General features: G+C 40.9%; 1 protein-coding gene across 2 annotated transcripts in view; it reads right to left on the reverse strand.

Annotated features, from left to right (window-relative positions):
* Positions 1-19,863, reverse strand: part of SYNCRIP (synaptotagmin binding cytoplasmic RNA interacting protein) — a 23,176-nt gene extending 3,313 nt beyond the window's left edge. For both annotated transcript variants that reach the window (XM_054399144.1, XM_054399143.1), the window contains exons 1-10: positions 19,832-19,863; positions 18,147-18,306; positions 17,220-17,338; positions 16,933-17,040; positions 15,149-15,262; positions 14,888-15,064; positions 10,112-10,247; positions 8,975-9,180; positions 3,729-3,878; positions 2,361-2,482 (exon numbers count right to left, since the gene is read on the reverse strand). In XM_054399144.1, coding sequence (XP_054255119.1) covers positions 2,361-2,482; positions 3,729-3,878; positions 8,975-9,180; positions 10,112-10,247; positions 14,888-15,064; positions 15,149-15,262; positions 16,933-17,040; positions 17,220-17,338; positions 18,147-18,294 — 1,280 coding nt within the window. In that variant the 5' untranslated portion in view covers positions 18,295-18,306; positions 19,832-19,863. The remainder of the gene's footprint in view (positions 1-2,360; positions 2,483-3,728; positions 3,879-8,974; positions 9,181-10,111; positions 10,248-14,887; positions 15,065-15,148; positions 15,263-16,932; positions 17,041-17,219; positions 17,339-18,146; positions 18,307-19,831) is intronic.
* Positions 19,864-20,525: the final 662 nt, after the last annotated feature.

The following is a 20,525-nucleotide window of genomic DNA, read 5'->3' on the forward strand; positions in this document are numbered from 1 at the left end:
CTGAGGTACAGCACTTTGCCCCCTTGCTCAATGTCATTTTAGATCTTTCACTTTCTTGCTAGCATCCAAGGCAACAATTACTTTTAGTATTTTATACTGTACCGGGTATCCCATTCACAACACCTACACCTTTAAACATTTTGAAGAGGCAGCTTAAGTTAAAAAAAAAAAAAATATATATATATATAGTAAGTCCTAAGCCCAGGGTCTTCCTGGAAATAAAACTTCCTTAGCTCTTTAAAAGCCATAATCTATGAAAGCGTACTAGGAGAGCTCAGCTGCTCTCTGACACAGCTGGGATTTCACAGGCACTTTCTAATGAGGTCTCCACTATCAAGACTCTTATCTGCACTATCCCCTCCCTTCAAACTTAGGATGGAGACAATAATGATCACAACAACTTTCCCCTTTTATCTGCATATTCAGGTTTGGGTTTTCCCCTCACATACAGTTTTACATGCTAACAGAACTCAAACAGATGTGTTTAAGTACAAAGGAACTTGTACAGATTAAGAATTCTACTCCTGACAGCCACAAGGGCTTTCCAACAGCAAAGGCACAATGTAAAGCTTCTGACTGAATACATACTTGCAAGAAGCTAACTATATTAATGTAAAAGTAAAATTAAATCTATAGCCATATGGAAGTTTCCAGAAAAAGAATTTGTTTTTTGCAGCTGTAAATGTAGTACAAACTACAAATTCTAAGATCTTAAGATGTCACTAAACTTCTCAATAACTAAGATACAGACTTAACACGCAGCCTTTTATTCCCCCGTATTTTGAAATCCTAAGGAAATTAAAAGCCCTTCCAATTCACTGAAGAACAATATACTCAAAGCCCAAAAATGCCTGGATTTTCATCCAATTAGCTACCTTCCTACTGCCTTAACAGTTCAGAAAAATAAAGGAACAGATAGACTTTCCAAATCAAAAGAACCAGAAAGAACTGAGTGACATTACCATACCTCTGACTAGCAGAGAGGCAAGCCCTACTTACCTACCTCCACAAAATGAGACATGCACACCTTAATAAAAGGGCGGGGATGCAGGTAACACACAGCATATTAATATTAGAGATAACATATGCCAGAAGACTTCCAATGTTAAAAATACATGCATGCTATGCAGAAGTAATAAATCTGTGTCTCATAATCCGCAGAGAATAGTTGGGGGCTGGTGGGGAGGAACCACATAGCATTATAACTGAAGTGCATTTTAAGCAAATCTTCCTTTTCATCACTGGAAACAGGCCATTATTAGATCTGAATATCAAGCTAGCAAAACTGTTTGTATTCTGCAGTATAGGAGTGGGGTTTTGGTATTACTCAAATTCAGTAAGAGAAAGTGTATCTCCAACCAGAGACAATACAACCATGCAGATGACTGCCTGTCTTGAGAGGCAAACTGCAACTTTCAACAATATTTTACATTTTAATTGAATATACAGGTATTTATGGCGGAGTTGCCAAGATACAGAATACATAGAAAGAAATACAAGTTGCATCACCAAATATTTAAGCAGAATAAAAAAAGGCCTGCCTAGCACAGAGGTGAAGCAAAAGAAATAAAAAAGAAATCTATTTTTTACAGTAACATCAGATGCCCAAGGAAGAACAAAAGGGTCAATAAAGTTGCAAGCACTGTAAGAAGGGCAAACTTAACCAATTCCATGTGTACAGTAGGTCACCATCTGGAAAGCTGTATTAATCTGGTAACCTCACTATTCCATCTTCTTGGATGCTGCACAGCAGAACTAGCATAAGTTATTTTTGGAAATAAGGTGGGGGAGGGAAGATGGTTAGCAAAGCTATAAGATAGCCAAGAAGAAAAACACATGTCAACATTAAGCAGAACGCACTAGCAAGAAACATGGTGGAGTGGGCTTTTTCCCCCCTATAGTCAGCATTTATTTAGTGCTGAAGAGTTTAGAAGATTCAACATCAGATCTGTCTTCTGCAAGTGGCAAAAAAAAAAAAATCCTCCTTTCAGTGGGTGCTTTACTAAACAGGGAAGGGCAGTATCAGTACTGCTAAGCCTACTGGGAGGAGCACATGATGTATCAGTGCAGAAGTACGTGAAAGTTTAGACTAGAGACAGAAGCATGTGCGTTTAATGAAGCATTTCCCGTGCACTCGCGTTCAACCAGCAGAGCAAAACAGTAACCTGAATTCTCACCAACACCACTACTAAGCAGTATGTAAACAGCAAAACACTTAAATGAATCCAATATTTTCAGGGAAGCCAGAAAACCTGTATACACTACAGTATACCTACTAAAACACTCAAAAGTTCTAATTCTGTAGGAGTGTACACGTCTTTCAGAAGCAATACAACGTATGTGCATGCATTTACACTTACATCTGATTTTTAGCCGCTTGTCTCTGAGCTTTCCGTTCTTTCCTTTTTTGATCTGGTGGCTTAGCAAAAACAATTTCAATGTTTTCTCCCTCTAAATCTTTGCCATTCATTTCTTCCATTGCCTGAAGGAATTAACCAGACTTTAAATATACCTCTAAGCATATCTGAAGTTATCAATTTTATTCTACCTTTTAGATTATGCATTTTAAAATTTGTTATCCAGTGTTAAAATAACAATATAAAGCTAATTTTGTCTTTCAAAGAAGTAATTAATCAGACAGCACAGTATCATGGGTCCCAGAGTTTTGTATTTCCTCTTGGCTCTTAATGAAATGATAGAACTGTTCTCTGAAAGTACAGATTTTGCAGTATGGGAACAGACTGCTAATGTCAGCACACATGCAAACACCACTAAAGCTAGAGATCAGTATATGATTTATTCCTTTATTTTACTTGTAATAAACATAACTTTCTTTTTAAACCAGAAACCAAAACATAGAATTTAGCAGTCTCATCTGACCACACATACATACAAAAAAAAAAAAAAAGACAAACCAAAACAAACTACCACAAACAAAGAAAAAACAACCAACAAACAAAAACCCCCACACAACCAACCACAACCAAAAAACACACATGTGCAATTCCCATGGGTCACAGTAATTACTACAAATTAAATTCAAGCTGGGGATTCTATCACTTTTACAACTCTACGTAGCTGAACCTTGATGGGATACATATCCTACAAAAAGACTTTTTCCATCAACTTCCTAAGCATCTGATTTAAGGCATCTGGATGAGTGAGAAAAAATGAAACCCCCTGTATCCTCCCACAGAAAATAAAGATCAGATATACTATAGGCAGGACTTACACTTCTCCTTCCTAACAGCAGCTAACAGGAGAAAAACCACTGAGTCTGGGCTAGCAAAATCCAGGAATGAAAATTACTTAATTTTCCAGCACTGCTCATCAAAAGGAAAAGGGGGCTTATTCCACACCATAAAAAGTAAGTCATTCTGTTCCTGGAAAATAAAAATATTACCTAAGTTTTTATCCCCTACCCTAGAAAAACTGATTTAGAGTCTACCAACAATTTGGTGGGAAGAGGGCTTCAAGTTCCAGACCTTCAGTTTCAAATGATCAACATATGCTTACCTTATACTCAACAGCAGAATTACGAATTACTTAGGTGCATCTAAGATAATGTGTCTTCCTAGGAGACACTCACAGAGGACAAAACTATCAGTGACAATGTAGTAGCATTTTTTCTGAGAGAGCTTTTTTCCCCAAGCAAAAAGTATACAGCTTCTAAATACTATGTTTAGTCACTGCTTACACACGCACAGAAGCTAGTCCTCTTCACTCACCTTTACAGCACCATCCCGTTCATCGAAATGAATGAAAGCGTAGTCTTTTAGCTTCTTCACCCGCTCTAGCTTTCCAAACTGACTGAAGGCCTTTTCTAGTATCTCCTCTGTAACAGTATTGGCAAGATTGCGTACAAACAAAACTTTTACCTGTGATAAAAATAAATTGAAATAGGACTCAGAAGTATGAACTAATTCCAAAATGCAACATGAAGTTTTGCATTTGGCAGTACTGAAAACACTACATTTTATGTGCAGCATTTGATATACAGATACATGAATATTTATATATTCAAATGGCATGAGCTAGCTCTGAAATTCCCCAATAGAAATGTTAAATCTGTTTTCAAACATGATTACATGGGTAATAGTACCCTGAAAGTCAATCCAATTTGTGTTGAAGTTTAAAAGAATCCTATCAGCTGTAATTTTCAACTCAGAACATTTTCAAACTCAAAAGCAAGCATCCAGGATCGGTTGCACACAAAATAATCAACTTATCAAAGCATTTCATTGTATAGACAGGTTTTTACGCAGGTATTTGCAGAACAGTCATCACTCTAATATCTAGGTCAAAGTTGACAGGCCTTTAGTTCTCAAGTTGCTTAACTTGTGGCTCCCAAGCTAGAGCTACACCAAACACTTAGCACCAGGACTGTGCTTGCCTGAGGAGTACTCAGTGACCTGAAGCCACAGCTAGAAGAGAACGCAGACAGAAGCAGACACTAGGGGACTGCCAAGTCCCCCTTGGACCTTCTCACAAGCCAAACTCTGTCCTTCCCTTGAGGAACAGCCACTTTCAAATAACTCCAAAAGTTTATTTCCCCTCTATCTCTCCAAAGCTATGGCTCTTAAAACTACAGAAGGACTTCCATGCAGCTTAAAAAATAAAATAAAAATCAGAGAGGTTGGTTATTTTTCCCCTACAAGCTATGTCATGCTAAATGCCTGAAAGTAACTAGATCAGTTTGAAGTTTCATGAACCACCAACTGTTTACAATAAAAGAAAGCACACAGCAGTCCAACAACGGCTTAAATTAGACTCCTATTTAATATAGCAAACATATATATGGGAAACATATATTAGCAGCCCATTAATAATTGAAGACTCATTTTTGCATCCATACTGAGGCTGCACTAAACTGCACATTAGCATGTTTACATGACGCCATCAACGAGTTCTCAAACTTTACAAGACGCATTTCAGTTGGAAAAGACCTTTAAATTCATTGAGTCCAACCATTATCTCACTCTAGCAAGTCTGATGCTAAACTATGTCCTTTGACACCACATCTCTGTGTCTTTCAAACACCTCCAGGGATGGTGATTCAACCATCTCCCCAAGGAGCCTATTCCAGTGTTTGAGAACACTTTCAGTGAAGAAGTTTCTTCCAATATCCAAATCTAAACCTCCCCTGGTACAACTAGAAGCCATTTCCTCTCATCCTAGAGTGTCACCTAGTCACCTCCTACTGATAAAGAACGCCCAGTCTTACCTTCCAACAATGCAGCTGCTTATCAGCAGCAAAGACCTGCAACTTTTGTTCACATCCCTTCTGCTACCAGTAGTTTCAAATTAGATGACAAAAAGTGAACATTGTACATGGCAGCACTGACTTCCCGCTCCTAATCCTGAAGGTCAACACAAATAATGCAGGGTGTGAAAGGACCAAAGAAAGCATGCTTTGATTTTTGAGGCAGAGCTATAATCTCTACTCCCACCACATACCAGAACGCAAGAAACCCAGACATCCTTTTTAGAAGAATAACTATGTAATTAAGTTAGTAATAAACAGGATAGGCTTCCATAAATCTTTGTCTCACTTGCTATCTGAACTAGGATGGGATGCAGACTTTCGAAGAAGACATTCTACAGATCATAAACCTGACCCAGTGCATCAACTCTATTCTTTGGCAATAGTCACTCTTGCTGATCTCAGCAGATAAGTGTCACAGCCACGTCCATAAAGAAAGCTGCTTCCTATCCTGTGTTAAGCTTCTCTTACATGCCTTGGTGGCTAGAGCAATCTCTATTTCTTGTAACCAATATGCAATAACCATTTTTAGTAAACTGTCCTAATTGCTACCTTAACCTTATGAAAATGAATTTCAGAGAGTTCTGTGATATAATCAATGGCTTCAAAAACCAGCAACTTTTTAACATAGAATTGTTTTGGTTGGAAGAGAGCTTTAAGATCTTTAACCACATGTTTCTCATTCTTGTACTTTAAGGATGAAAACTAGAATCTCACGAGGAACTTTGAGTAGCCTTTGCTAATACACGACTGACAGTGTAAGACTTGATTAAAATCCTCAAGAATCATCATTTTGTTACAACATACACTGACTAACACAACACATTTTTAAAGAAGTAAAAAGCAACTAATTTATTTTTTCCAGTGCAGACAAATGCATTAATTTCTAACAGATGAAATTTTTTAACAGCTCTGGTCATGTTAGAGCTTGTTACAGCTGAAGCAGTCAAAAGTGTCAAAGCTGGGAGGCTAAAGCCTAAGTTGGGAGATGAACCCACTTTCACCTCACTATCCCAGGAGAGAAGAAGGAAAACAAAAAGAAAGAAAAATCCTCTTCATTAAGGATCACTGATTAGAACACTAAGATCCATAAAATACCCACCTAACAAGCAATAAACCCAGCAGTATAATTTTGTCATAAAGGCAGAACTCACTTTTAAAACTGCTTAAGATTACCCCAAAAGCTGAGATTTGCTCTCTTTCCTCCTCTTACTTACACAGTACAAACATTTCAGACTTCATTACCATTTTCTCCAAGGATTACTAGCACTGTCTTCTGTCCTGTAATCTACCAGGCAGCCACAAGCATAAGACTTTATTTAGTTGCTTAACTATGTCACCTGAGAACATCTCTGTAGCCTTAGCCATGCTACAGAAATCAAATAAAACATCAAGTTTATCTGCACTAGAGGTACAACAGGCATCAAATTAACACTTCACAACAATTAAGCTACTAGAAGTTGGAAAAAAAATTTCAGTTTTGACCAGAAACCAGTTATTTCACCAATTATACTCTGATTTGTCAGTATAAGTACCAATGAGTCCAGCTTCAGAATTTAGCTTTCTATCTCATCATGTTCAAGGTACTCCAAATTTAAGGTAAAAGCCCATTTACACTGTATAGAACTCTGCATGGCATTTAAGTAAAAGTCTAAAGGAGAAAGGAAAAAAGACTCAAGTAAACATTTCAGAAAGTTAAATTAGTAGATGTTCATATACTACTGAAATTACATACTGCTTCTATGAGGTATTTAGAACACTGCTCACCTTCTGGCTACAAAAGTGACTGTCTTCCTCATAGTTTGCTCTTATGGACTTGCTTTTCTATCAGTCTTGACACGAAAACCACCAATCAGATGATTATTCTGATAAAAGCAACCTACTCCTACTCACAGTGTTTTCTCCAGAGCCTTCTACCACAGGAAATGTACAAGGGTCAACAGCTCTCCCTCTGCTCACGACTGACAGTACTCAGGAGCAATGACAGTCAACTTGCAGCTGACATCTGGGAGATTCCAGCAGCAGCTCAGGTGCTCTTTCTCTTAGGAGAAAGACAGCAATAACAGAAAGTAAACTAACACTTCCAAAAGTGCTAGATGTGGTCAGACTTTCTCCAAATGTAAAATAAGTGGGCAAATAAAGACAGAACAGAGACATTTCTTGTTGGAAGAATAAACTAAGGGAAGCAGCCAGCAAAAAAAGGTCAGATATCACAGCTTGTCTCAACTTCAGCCCTCAGACACAAGATAGATGTCCTCCACTTTTTCAGTACTCTCATTCACACAGTCTCACTCTTATCTTCAACCCAATCTCCATGTCCAGTCTTTGGCATACAGCACTAGAAGCACACAGATTGATTTTCTGTACATTTTCTGTATTTGTTTTTCTTCCCTTTTCATGTCCCAACTTCAAATACAAAACAATGTAAGGCATTAAGGCACACAAAAAATATTAAATGAGGCAAACCACTACCAAGCTGCAATTTTCACACCCCACATCTGTAAACTTCCTTAGGAAAGATACCTGATTAAGTCTCCTATCACTTCCTGCTCATATATTCAGGCATGACAACAGAAGTTTCTGCTCATATATTTTAACAATGTGCTGGGTTAGGTCTCTTCTCTTTTGAGCCAAGAAGCTGAACAGACAGATAGGCCAGTATACTTAGGAAGTGCCACCTTCAACAAATTTTACCTGCAAGACTCTACCCCACTGCTGATAGTCAAAGATGCTGGGCAAAAAAAATAAAGCCTGCAGACGAGGTAGACCAAAAGCTTCTGTAATGCCTGCATTACAAATGCAGATTTTTCCCTAAAATGAGCCCCCACCCCAACCGTTTTCCCTCATGGCTCACCAAAGAGGAGATCCCAGCCAAGCTATCTTACTAGGTCCATCAAAGTAGGACTCCAGCAAGTGACGTGTCTCAGATGAGAGTAAAAGGACAGATGAAAAGCAAGCAAAGAGAAAGAGATAAGGATATGGGCTAGCTAGGAGTTTCCATTAAACAACTCAGCTACACGACATAACCGAAAAAGACAGGGTTGGGCAATATCTGATGGAAAAAAAAAATCAGGTAATTCATTTCTGGCAAAGCATCTCACACACATACATAAAACAACTGCTAGTTCAAAATGCTAACGGTCCAGTATTCACTTCCACCAAAATATTTGAAAAGAAAAATATTACCAGTCCCAGTATTTTAAGCTATTAACTTCCCCCAAATTAACGATATAAAGTTCCAAATACAAAGTAATTGCTCAGAACTGCTAAATGCAACTTTGAAAATGTTAGGGCATCTTACTGACATGTTCCAATTCTGAACTGAAAAGCAAAGGTCCAGGGTTTAAAAAAAAAAAAAAAAAAAAAAGGAAGCTTGTCCTATGATTGTATCTAGAATAAGCTACAAAACTATTTTAACTTTTGGAGTCACCACCACCACTTCCAGATTAGAAATTAAGTACATCAGGCCTATGTGTCATTTTGGCAAGAATTATATTCAACATTCAGCCTTGGGAGCACAAAATAACATCAGTCAACAGAGCTTTTAAATCCACATCAGTTCTAGAGTGTATTCATATTTTTATCATCTCACCTACACCATCTCTGTCAAGAAGGCTGAAAGATGCTATTTAAACTTAGGCTAATGTCAAGAAGTACTTACTTTGGAACATGACACTTTGAAGGTACCATGGTTCCCTATAGTTTTATTACCTTTGCCATGACTTCAGGATCTGGGTCTTCTATAGGATCGGCCCATTCAACTGTAACAACATTTCCCCAGACTTTCACTTTGCCGCTCATTAACCTACGTCTGGCCTGAGCAGCAGTTTTGTGATCTTCATATTCAAGGAAGCAGAAACCCCGGTTCTTTTTCTTGTCATCAGGCTGATGATACAATATGACATCTGTAAGACCCTCTGAAATTAAGCAAAATATTTGTTATGGCTTCAATCCATGCATTCATATTATAAAGTAGCAGTTATCCTTCTGGCAAGTAGGTAACCTGACAAGTGGTTTCACCAAAGCATGTACAAAATAGATTTTTGAGAGCATGCACACTATAAAACTTCCCTACCTTCAAGACCAACATTTTCAGTGAGAGACATGATGTTACCCCAGCTTAGCTTCCAATTTTATTATGTGAAGAAAGCTCAGTAGCTAATGAAGAGCTTTCCTCTAACTGAACAGAGAAAAGGGCAGCTCAAAGTTGTAGTTTGTCAGTTCTCCTCTCAAGCACCTAAGTCACAGCACTTATCACCATGGGTTTTTTTTTTTTTTTTTGTCTTCCCAGGACATTTCATTGAGATCAAACTTGCATGATTTTAAGACATCCCAGAAGTTTCAGTGTTGCTTCGAGGAACCTGAATTATATCATTTGGTAACAGAGAATGCCATCAAACATTACTTCTGCCAGTTTATATGCCATTATCAAAGAGATACTTATAGAATCGGTGAAGTACTGAAACACAGAATTACATTTTCCAGTATGTTTCAGTTTTGCCCTGAAAAATTCGAGAACACCCATCAGTATCGAAATAATTAAACCATCTGTTTCTTGGAATGGCTCTCTTAAAATAAACACTATCCGTGTTCTTCTCTAGGTACAACTTGGAACCACACATCTAGTCTAATCACAAATACTACAGTCCTCAGAACAGCAGTCTAAAAAAAAACCAAAAAACCCAACAAAACTAAAAACAACCAACAGCGAAAAGGGACAACAAACATTAAGTGGTCTTCATTTGGATTCATCATTATTGAACCATAAGCCTAAAGGTGGTGAAGAAAGCTCTCATCACTGAACATCTTCGACATCTTTCCAACTCTACAAAACACTTATTGACTTACCTGTTACTTTGCTAAATTCTTCAACAATTTGCTCCTTGGTTTTGCTCTTAGGAATAGAGCCAACAAAAAGCCTATTATTGGCAACAGAGATGCATACACCAATGTGTTTTCCAGAGCGGATTTCATGGTTGTTGTACTGAAAGAAAAACAATTGGCACGTTACAAAAAATTTTCACTTTCCTCCAACACCAGTCTATCAAATATTTTACTTTTGCAAACATAACAATGAGTAATCTATTAAATCACTGGGAGCTTAACACATTTTCATGATATGTATTCAACTGTTCTGAAGTATATCCATCTTCTCTAAGGCATCTCTCCCTAATTTCAGCCAAGTACTGCTCTTCCCTTCTTAATCAAGACTCTTTTTAATACATGTTTCTTTAGAAACTTTTCCAGTGTATATTCTTCCCTTCTTGTTCAATCCTCTTTTTAATACATGTTTCTTTAGACACTTTTTCAGTGTATAATCATGAAGGGAAGGTTTTATGTCCACCAAGGGCAAAGCTTCTCCATTCACAACAGTGCACAGGGGAAAAAAAAAATGCAAGTTCCTCTATACATTGCATCTATGAATTCCTGATTTAATACAAGACAGGACAATTAAAGAGAGATTCCCTTCTGAAGTTCTACAGTTAATGGAAGAGAACCATGATCAAGTCTTGTCCCCAAGTGCAAGAGCAATTGGCAAATACTTTCCAAAGCATGCAGGTTACATATGTAAAGATAGTAAACATAAGAATAACCTTCTACTGACTTGAAATCTTAAGACTTCTGTTCAAATGCTTTTCCTATAACAGACTGTTTAGAAGACACCCTGAACAAGTCATCAGTTTAAGGGGGAAAAAGAAAAAGTATTACTGTAGGCATCTGTTGACAAAAATTGCCTTTCATTGAGATGCAGGCACAGACATGCATCATCCAAATAAGCAGCAAATGGAGGGAGGTCAACTGGTGGTACATCAACCCCTTTCCAACTGGAAGCCCTGCAACAGACAGTTCTTTAGCTAGGAAAATGTGTTTTATGGTCAACATCTTATTGACAAGTAGCAGGGTAGCTTTTTGAAATTTAATCTATTTATTCTATGAGTTATTTTGTATTGGTTGGTAAACCTTCCTGCATAAGCAGTCTCAAAACATAGTAGGATAGAGTGTAAGACTTCTATCTCCTTATCTGTTGCCCATATGGCAGAGGAACAGTTGATTTTAGAAGTAGGAAACAGCTGTATAGGAAGACTGCATATATTATTATGATCGCTAATAAACAGACATACGTTATCAATGAAAAGACAAGCCTACAGTGACTCAAAATACATCCTTTGAATCATAGGATGCTAGGGGTTGGAAGGGACCTCTGCCTGGAAACAAGACACAAACTGATTCTTCATTAACTGAAGTGCATATAATGAAAGATTTCTTTACCAAGAGTGTGGTCAAACACTGGAACAGGCTCCCCAGAGAGGTGACCAATGCCCCATGGCTGTGAGCGCTAGAGAGGCATTTGGACAATGTCCTAAATAATTATTCTTTAACTTTTGATCAGCCCTGAACTGGTCAGGCAGTTGGACTAGTTGATCCTTGCAGGTCCCTCCCAATTAACATTATATTCCCTATCGATAATAGAAGTTAGTATTAGACTCTTCCTGTTAAAGTCTAAGACCAAAGTTTGGCCACACATTTAATCCAAGAGCCTCTCACACAACTTGTGGCAACAAAAGTAGTATTTCATAACTTAAAAATAAATAAAATAAAATTCTACCATACTGCAATTCCACACTATCAGTTTCTAGTGGTGTTTTTGTACTGTAACACATTAAGTACTACTTTTCATCATATGTTTCTCTTAACACAGCGAAAACAGTCTTGAATTAGATGCTCTGAGTTTGTGGGGTTTAGGTAAATAGTCTGCATTCCATCTATAAACTTAGATTAGACATGAACAGGCCCAAACCATGATCTGGGTAAAGTCCCAAAACAGTCAAGACTATCAAATTAGCTATGTCAGCATACTGCTTCCCACTCCTGTCACCACTGAATCAATGCCCTAAGTTAGTAACAGAGATATCACTACCCTCTAGATGTTATAATAGATACCAGGGTTTTTTGCTAAGCTACAAGAACCTCCTGACAAACAGCTCAAAGTATGCAGAACGTCTGTCTTGCCATTTTAGCCACTTAAAACTTTTATCAGCAGTTTTATGTTATTTCTAGCAGCAAATGGCAAGATATACTGCTACATGTAGCTGGCAAACACTTTAGGGGCATATTTGCATAACTCACCTGTACCTGCACTTTGATCAAGCTGATACTTGGCTCTAGCCAAAAACACACTGTCTGCTACTTCAGTTTTCTATATGTTTTCCTGCAAGCTTCACTTCACAAATACTTCTAAGTGTCTACAGTACCCCTAATCACTCAGGAATCTTTTGAAAAACTGGTATTTAACAACTTCATGTGAAAAAGAAGGAAGAAGGGAACATGTGTGAAAGAACAAAACTGATGTTATATACTTAAACAGTGTAAGATAGAAGGCAGACAACATCTTAACATAAAACATGCTTGGGGTTAAAAAAACAACAACAACAAAAATATCAGATTTCTGATAGTCAGTGCCTGTGTGAACATCTGAGATGCCATTTCTGCTTAACCAGCAAAGGGTAACCACTCTGGATTAAGTACTGGACATAAAATCAACTACTGTTCACATCTGTAAGTCCTCTCAGTATCAGGCTATAGCATCACTCCATTTTTGTCTGAAGCACAGCCCAAATATTATTTCACAGAATGGTAGGGCTTGGAAGGGGACTCTGGAGATCATCTAGTCCAATCCCCTGCTAATGCAACCCCCTTTTCAAATACAATTTGGGAAATTCTCCCCTCTAAAGTCTTAAAAATGCATATGCATAAGCAAAAATCAAGGCTTTAATCTTCTAAACTGCAAGATTCCTTCCAGCTTATCCAAATATTTTAGTTCTGTTTTACATTAAGTTGGTATCAAAACTGTGGATGATACAACAGCCATGCAAATATGAATTGGTTACAAACTATGTTACACCAACTGCAAAAGCCCAAACACAGGTGAGTTTATTCTCAACTGCAGTTTGGGTATTGACAAAACCTCACAGCTGTCTCTTATTACTCAGAAGTCTACAGGTTTATTCTCATTTTTGCTATATTTCATAGTATTGAATGGTAGGAAGGAAGCCTCTGGAAAGATGGGAAATATCTGAACCACTCCTATCTCAGAGAGTCTGGCAAGACAGGAAGTAAGTTGTATACACGGCAGATTTCGGGTCATATCAAAAAGGACATCACCTGTTAAAATACTGGGATATTAAAAAGGCTAAGAGCCAGGGTACAGTGTTTCTAAAAGGGTTTTCAGCAGCCTCTCCCATTAATGTGTAACTAATACAAGTGACAGACCTATGCTTTCGATTGAGTTCTACAGCCATACTTTGTTAGCAGCCCTGACAAAGCACTCCTAGATAACTTAGGAAACTTAAAATACACCAAACTAGCTACCCAAATGTGACTGGAACTATTCCAAAGCTGGCTGGTTTTAAATAGGATCCACAGGATCCTATTTAAAACTAATTCTATCCTCAAAGAGTTAGCATAAAGGCTGAAAAACTGCCCAATCACAAAACTTTTACACTATTACACTTGGTGAGTGAAAGAGAATGCAACATTTTTCCTGCCTATCAAAAATCAGATACAAAGGGACTCCAAGTACTTCTTTGCCTTGTATTATCTAGGAAGACTGAGGTTAGAATTTGATATTACTTTTATGGAAATACAACTCGAGTGACTTCCCAGGGTATTCTGCCTTTAAGCAAAACCTAGCACAGTGAAGAAAATTCCTTTTTGTTCATTTACCAGGTGCCTCTGAGAATGTACATTTGATTTCACTGTTTTGCTATGTCATGTGCATAACTGTCTTAAGAGTTCACAAAAGAACAATTGACAATGAAACTACAAAGAGGTATCTGCGGTTATCCTCAGCATACTTAGTGCACAGGAACATCAATTGCTCTTATTTAAAAAGCTAAACAGCACACAACAGATATTTTTGTACTTCCACTTCTGAAGACATTTCTGCTTTGAAAAAGAGTCTCATCCTCAGTTTGATTTGTCTCCACCAAATGATGTACATTACTAGCATGTTAATAAGGTACTCTTTAAGTGATGGATACTTCATGCATAAAACCTGGAAAGCTTATTAAGAGTAGCCTGTTTCTTATATTAGACTATTTCACATCTCTCTGTAAAACACAAGAAATATTTTTCAACCTGGCAAGATTTATGACTTTTTCCAGTCAGCTTAAGCAAACAGAAAGGACCTTAACACTAAAGAGTGACTATTTCCCACCTCAAGTACCCTAGGAAATTCCCTCATTTCAGAGGCATTTTCCAGCACGGGGCCCCCTGCTGGTGCTTGATCCCCGAGCAACGTTTTCCTGTCCCACAAGCAACCCCACCACCACTGCCTTCAACAGCTCACCCAGATGCAGATAGCTCAGCCTCTACTGTTAATGTAACTTTTAATAAAGACTCATCTAACCTGACTAAACAGCAGTCCATTGGCTTATCACATTTTTTTCCCTGTGCCTATGACAGCCAGTAAAAATTTATACACAATGTGGAAACACCTAGTGAAAATTTATGAAGTGATGTAACAAATGACAGTTTCATCTCAAGCACTTAAGCATTAGGATCAGGACAACTGCTTACAATCTTTTAGAAGTATTCTTGGGAAAAAAAAATAAGAAGACTTACCAGTTTAACAGCTTCCTGAGCTGCCTCTTTAGTACAGAAAGTGACAAAAGCATATCCTCTGTTTAGGCCAGTTAGTGGATCCATCATTAAGCGGAGATCCCATATAGGGCCAGCTTTCTCAAATAATGGAACAAGTTCATCTTCAAACAAGTCTCTTGGAATCTTGCCCACAAATATCTACAACAGACATACAGTGTTGTTTACAAAAAAATATTTTAAGTGAATAAGAATACATCTACATAAACATCTCCTCCTCCTTACCTCTGTACCAACAGATGGTTGCTGTCCTGAATACACTGACTCTGGAGGAGGTCCACCGTACTTTCTCTGTCCAGTAGTGACATCCAGAGTGTAGCCAGTTCTCTCCAAGAGTGCCTTCAAATAAGAAACTTGAAATTTTAAAATCATATACAAATTCAGCTAGTTTAGATGCACTTTGTTCACAAACAGACATGCTTAGAATTCCTCTTAACTGTACTGCTTCAAAACTCTCACAGGCAAACAAGTCTACTAGTAATACTTCCCACAAGAAACCTGCAAAACAGTTTTACTAAAACTATCCAGGTAAAGGAACACTGCTACAAAAGCAGATATTCATAGAGTTTTTCCAATTCCTTTGCTAATAAAAAAACCCCAAAAACACAAAACCCTGAGTAATTGTATAGTGATCTTCCCTTTAATTACAAAGATCTCCGTCTGAGCCACTTGTTTTGGCATGTCCAATCCTGCCAACATTTATGCACAGGAGTTCCCTTCACTTAATGAGATTACTCATAAGTGTGAAGTTAAAGAACACATGTTTACGTGCTTACACCCCTGGAACACTGTACTGACTGCTTCAGGTATCCAGTCACTGAAGTGGGACTGCTCCTTCCTTTCGTCTATCCTCCCCCCTCAAACACAGCATCCCAGCACAACCGATCCTCTCTAGAATCATTGCATATAGTTACAGATATACTACCAACTTAAAATGTTAGATGAAACTCAATATACAAACATATAAAGAGAAATTCCTCTGAACTTAGTCTTCCTTATTTTTGTACACACAGATCAACTGTACACACAAAGGAACAACAATCAAGCCTAACTACAACTAGGAGATGGTAATCTCACAACTGAAAACTTGCAATGCTATTTTAAATGCTATAGCCATCAGCAGTAAAAGCTATGCCGCTTGAAGTTGAAGTCCTCATACTGTTGCTGTTTTATGTGGTAGTGACAAAAGCTATCTTTTTTTTTAATTTTGTAATTAATGGCATCTCGGTCTCAAAGTCAGGGGAGAAAAGATTTTCTAGTTTCACAAGTTCGTAATTATTTGTAACATGTGTCACATGCATTTTCCACTTTACATATGAAAAGTTAAAGATGAAAGATTGTCTCACTTTTTAAGACATCAATTAGGCATACTTAAGATAGTTTTCCTTTTCTTAAGCTTTGGTGAAGTAGCTAAATCACAGAACTTTAGAATAAATTGCAGAACACCTAACTCTTGAGACAGGAGTCTCTTGCTAGCAGTGGACTCAGTCCAAGAAATAACGTTTCCAGTACTAAGTTTGGGGCATAGTTTATGAGAACAGCAATTATGTCACAAGAAGTGGGCTAAGTCCTAAATACATTACAAGCTTGTGTCTAGTCCCTACTGTGGCATTGCTTTAAACTGAAAGAAAGAAAAAAAAAAACCCAAAGCATAATAAAAAATAAAAGCCATACAAACAAAAAAACCCCAGCTACCAGTACCTGAAATCACACTGTCAACTCAAAGATCTATGCTGACAAGTTTCCAAAAACTTTGAACTGTGAAATAGTATACCTGTCTCAACTGGACAAAAAGTCAACTGTCAAATCTTTTTCACTATTATATACATTTAGTTCCAGCAACTAACAATATATTTCATGAAAGGAAAGCAGTGAAAGATAAAAATGCAAGTGACATCTTTCAAAAACTACTCATAATCTGAAAGAGCCTTTTTAAGAAAAGCACAGTTCCAGAAGAATCAATTGATTTGTCACAGCAACTTTGAAAAAACAGACTTTTAGGAACATACCTTAATTTTTGCTTCATCTGGTCCTTTACTGGAATCTGCCACCTTGGTCCCCTGTTTTTCTCTCTGCCTGTATGTCTTCATGACTCCACATAAAAAGGCACTTTTGTTCTGCAAAAGATACACTACTCTTCAGTTCTGCAAACACGACAAGCCAGAATCTAATTCTACTTTGAACTAATACAGTGCTTCTTTTACATATGGATCACTGAGGAGACTAAAGCAAACCTCTTGCCAGTCAACTAGCAGTTTATCCCTCAACAATCACGTTGTAAGTTGCTTAACATTACCTGAACATGTGAAAGATCACTGTCTTTAAACTGCTGAAGAACTGCCAATGCACCTTCTTCATTAAATTCCTTTAAAGCTTCAATAGCTCTTTCATCTAGATCACTATGTGCAACTAGCCCTAGAGAAGAGGGGAAAAAACATTACTGATTGTATTTGGGCAACCATCTTTGTATAACCACACTTAACACACATAACCCCTTAATCAATCACTGATTAACTTAAGTTAGTATACCAAGAAATCACTTAATCCTCTTAAAGGCCAACACTGAAGTGATTTTAAATATTCTCAAAACAACAAGTGCCCAAGAAAAGTTTTTTTACCATATAAACCCGTATGTTATGCAAGCCAAATTTATTTTATGTGTCCTGAAGAATTCAGAAGAGTCTATCAAAACTTGATTTAGCTTGCCTAGCAATAGTATCTTGGAACATTTTGAGAAGACTACAAACTGCAGCACTAAAAATGACCAGCACAATCCAAACAACAAGCTTAAAAAGAGCTACTGCCATGTCAGAGAAAACCAATGCAATAACCTTTGCATCAATGAGCCCAAATACTGTCATTAAGCATCCTTCAGGTGAGAAGATGAATACCAAGGCTTCAATTACTTATAGTTACCTACAACTACTGTGAAAAACGCACAAAGTCCTCATCACCTACTCCTCCTAAAAATCATGTTGCCTATTCCAACTGTTGCTATGGTCACCTGCATACTTCTCCTCCTTCCTACCCCTCAGCCCAAGCAGCCTGGCCCAGGACTTCTCTCTGACGAATACTACAAGTTAAAGCACTGAATGGAAAACATCCACAGACTATTAAGACTGCAGTTCCCATACTTTTGGGAAAAGTTGCTATTTTAGCTCAAAGACAGCAAAATCCAATAAAAATATATTGTAAGTGCAGTTTTGTAAGTTCGACATCTTACCTGCAACGTAAATTTCATCTAGTTTTTCAGCAACTTTCTGTGGTAAACCAGCATCAAGCAACGTCTGGAAATGCTCAGAATGGGTAACTGCAGCAGAAGTATCCATAGGCTCTTCAGTACCATTCCCATTAACATGTTCAGTAGCCATGTTTCCAGATATCTGTTCAAACGCAATAAGCATCATAATTAAGCTAAAAATGTCTTCAAGTAATTCAAGTAATAATACATGCAACAGACTGCCCTACTATTGGAAAACAAAACCAAAACCCACCCCTCAAAAAAAACAAAACAACAAACCCCCCCCCAAAACTGACAAAACCAAAATAAAATTATAAAACAGTAGACCACTTCACTGACACTTCTTGGCTTTGGAAAACGCAGTTAATTCCTCAAAAGAAGCACCAACACAAAGGAAAGCCCTAACACCACTGCCTAGCTTTCACTGCAGGTTTTACACAACCCAGCCAGACACTGACTCACCTCCCTCGCTCTGTCTCTCTAACACACTCCCTGAGAGGCTCTGAACAAGTTAGAAATGGAGCAAGAAGCCAATGGCGGGGGTGGGAGGAAGAGCAAACTTGCCACATGCAGCCGCCGCTACCGCGATACCGTCACTGACACCCGCTGCTGTCTCTATCTCCCGTTGCAAACTCGCTGCCCCCTGGAGCGAACCGCCTCTCCAGGCCTCAGGCGCGGTCGGGATCCCTTCCCGCCTCCACTCCGGTGTCGTCCGGGCAAGCGAGAGGAACAAAGCGCTCTTCCCAGTCCGCACCCACCCACGGTGGCGGCGGCAGCGGCAGCCGCCATGAGCCCAATGGAAACACGTGCTCTGCGCGTTCAGATGTCCTACAACTTCCTCCAGTGACCGACTTCCCCCCCACCCCGCCACACTCCCGCAAGAGGAGCGGCTCCCCCCCCTCCCCATCCCAAGCCCCAGCCATTCTCCACCTCTCACCCTATTCCCCCCGGAGAGCGGTTGCAACATCCAGGGCCCGATTTCACCACTCGGCCGGGGGCTCGCGGCAGCTCCAGGCCCCGCCGCCACCCCCCAGTCGCACTTCTCCCCGAAACAATGCAGGGGCCCGCCGCCAGCCCCGTCTCCCAGCCGGGAAACGCCGCTGCCCGCCGCCCATCGCCTCACGACGTGACCGGGGGCACGCGACACTCGAGCGGCCCCTTCCCCACACACACGCCGGGCATCGAGGTCGCGGCTCGTCCCGCTGCAGAGCGGCTCCCTTCGGCCCGGCCGGCCCAGCCCAGCCCCTTACGGGCAATGAATGGAGCGAGGGAACCGGCAGGACAATGAAGCGAGAGCCACGCGCCCCGCGCGGAGACTATCCCGGTCTCCCGGGCCGCTGCCGCTTCTCCAGCGCCGGCCAGCTGCCGGGCCTAGTGCGTGGGCACCGGCCCAGCCCGGCCGCCCCTCGCCCGACAGCAGCGGCCACGAAGGCAGCCAGGTCCTCCACCCATCACGCAGCGCCTGAAAGCCAGGCCCCAGCCCGACAGCGCTGCAGGGACCCAGCGTGCACCTCCAGCCCCGCCCGCCAGCTCCTCTCCGCCACTTCAACCGTCTCTGCCGCCCGGCCCCGGCCAGCTCCCAACCCCGCTCAACGGGCGGCTACCGCTGCTCCGAGCCGTGGCGACCCCGAGCCCGCCAGCCTGCCCGCCGGCACCCAGCGCCTGACCTGTCGCTGTGGGGGTGAAACGCCGTGCGAAGGGGCTCGGGGCGCGGCTAGCGGCTCGGCGTGCTGAGGAGCTGCCCCCCTTCTCCGCTCCCTCGGTGTGTCCGGACAGTGTGCTGGAGCTGGCGTAAAATGGCGGCCGCTCGAGCGCTCACGCCGCTGCTGGCACCAACCCCAGCCCCTTCCACTCGGCTCGGGGGGGGAATGGGGGGTGGAGGAGAGAGGGGGGGAAGAGGAGGAGGCGCCGCGCGCGCTGGCGCAGCCCCAAACCCGGGGTCTCCCAGGCAGCTCCGCAAGGGTTATCGCCTCGCCCCGCCCGCCGGGCTGCCCGCGCGCGCCCGCCCCGCCCGCGCGCGGTCTTCTGCCCTCCTCTCCGTCCCCCACGCGCTCGGCGTTCCACGCGGAGCGGCGCGCGCCGCCCTTCTCTCCCTCCCGGGCGGAGCCTCAGCCAGCAGGGGCGCGCAGTGTTCGCGCGCGCGCAGGCTGCGCGAGGCCGAGAAAGGAGGTGGCGGCGGCGGCGGCGGCAGGCGGGACGAGCCCCGGGTAGAGGGGCGGACGGAGCGTTGCGGGGCGCGCCCGGCCTCCACGGTGCCTCCCTTGCACCTGTGCTGGTGCCGCGCGAAAAACGGCGCTGGAGGAGCGGCTCGGGCCGGGCTGGCCGGGGATTGGGCGACTTGCCGTTCCCACGGCGCGCAGG

Source organism: Indicator indicator, chromosome 2 (genome assembly GCF_027791375.1).
Source record: "Indicator indicator isolate 239-I01 chromosome 2, UM_Iind_1.1, whole genome shotgun sequence".
Taxonomy (NCBI): Eukaryota; Metazoa; Chordata; class Aves; order Piciformes; family Indicatoridae; genus Indicator; species Indicator indicator.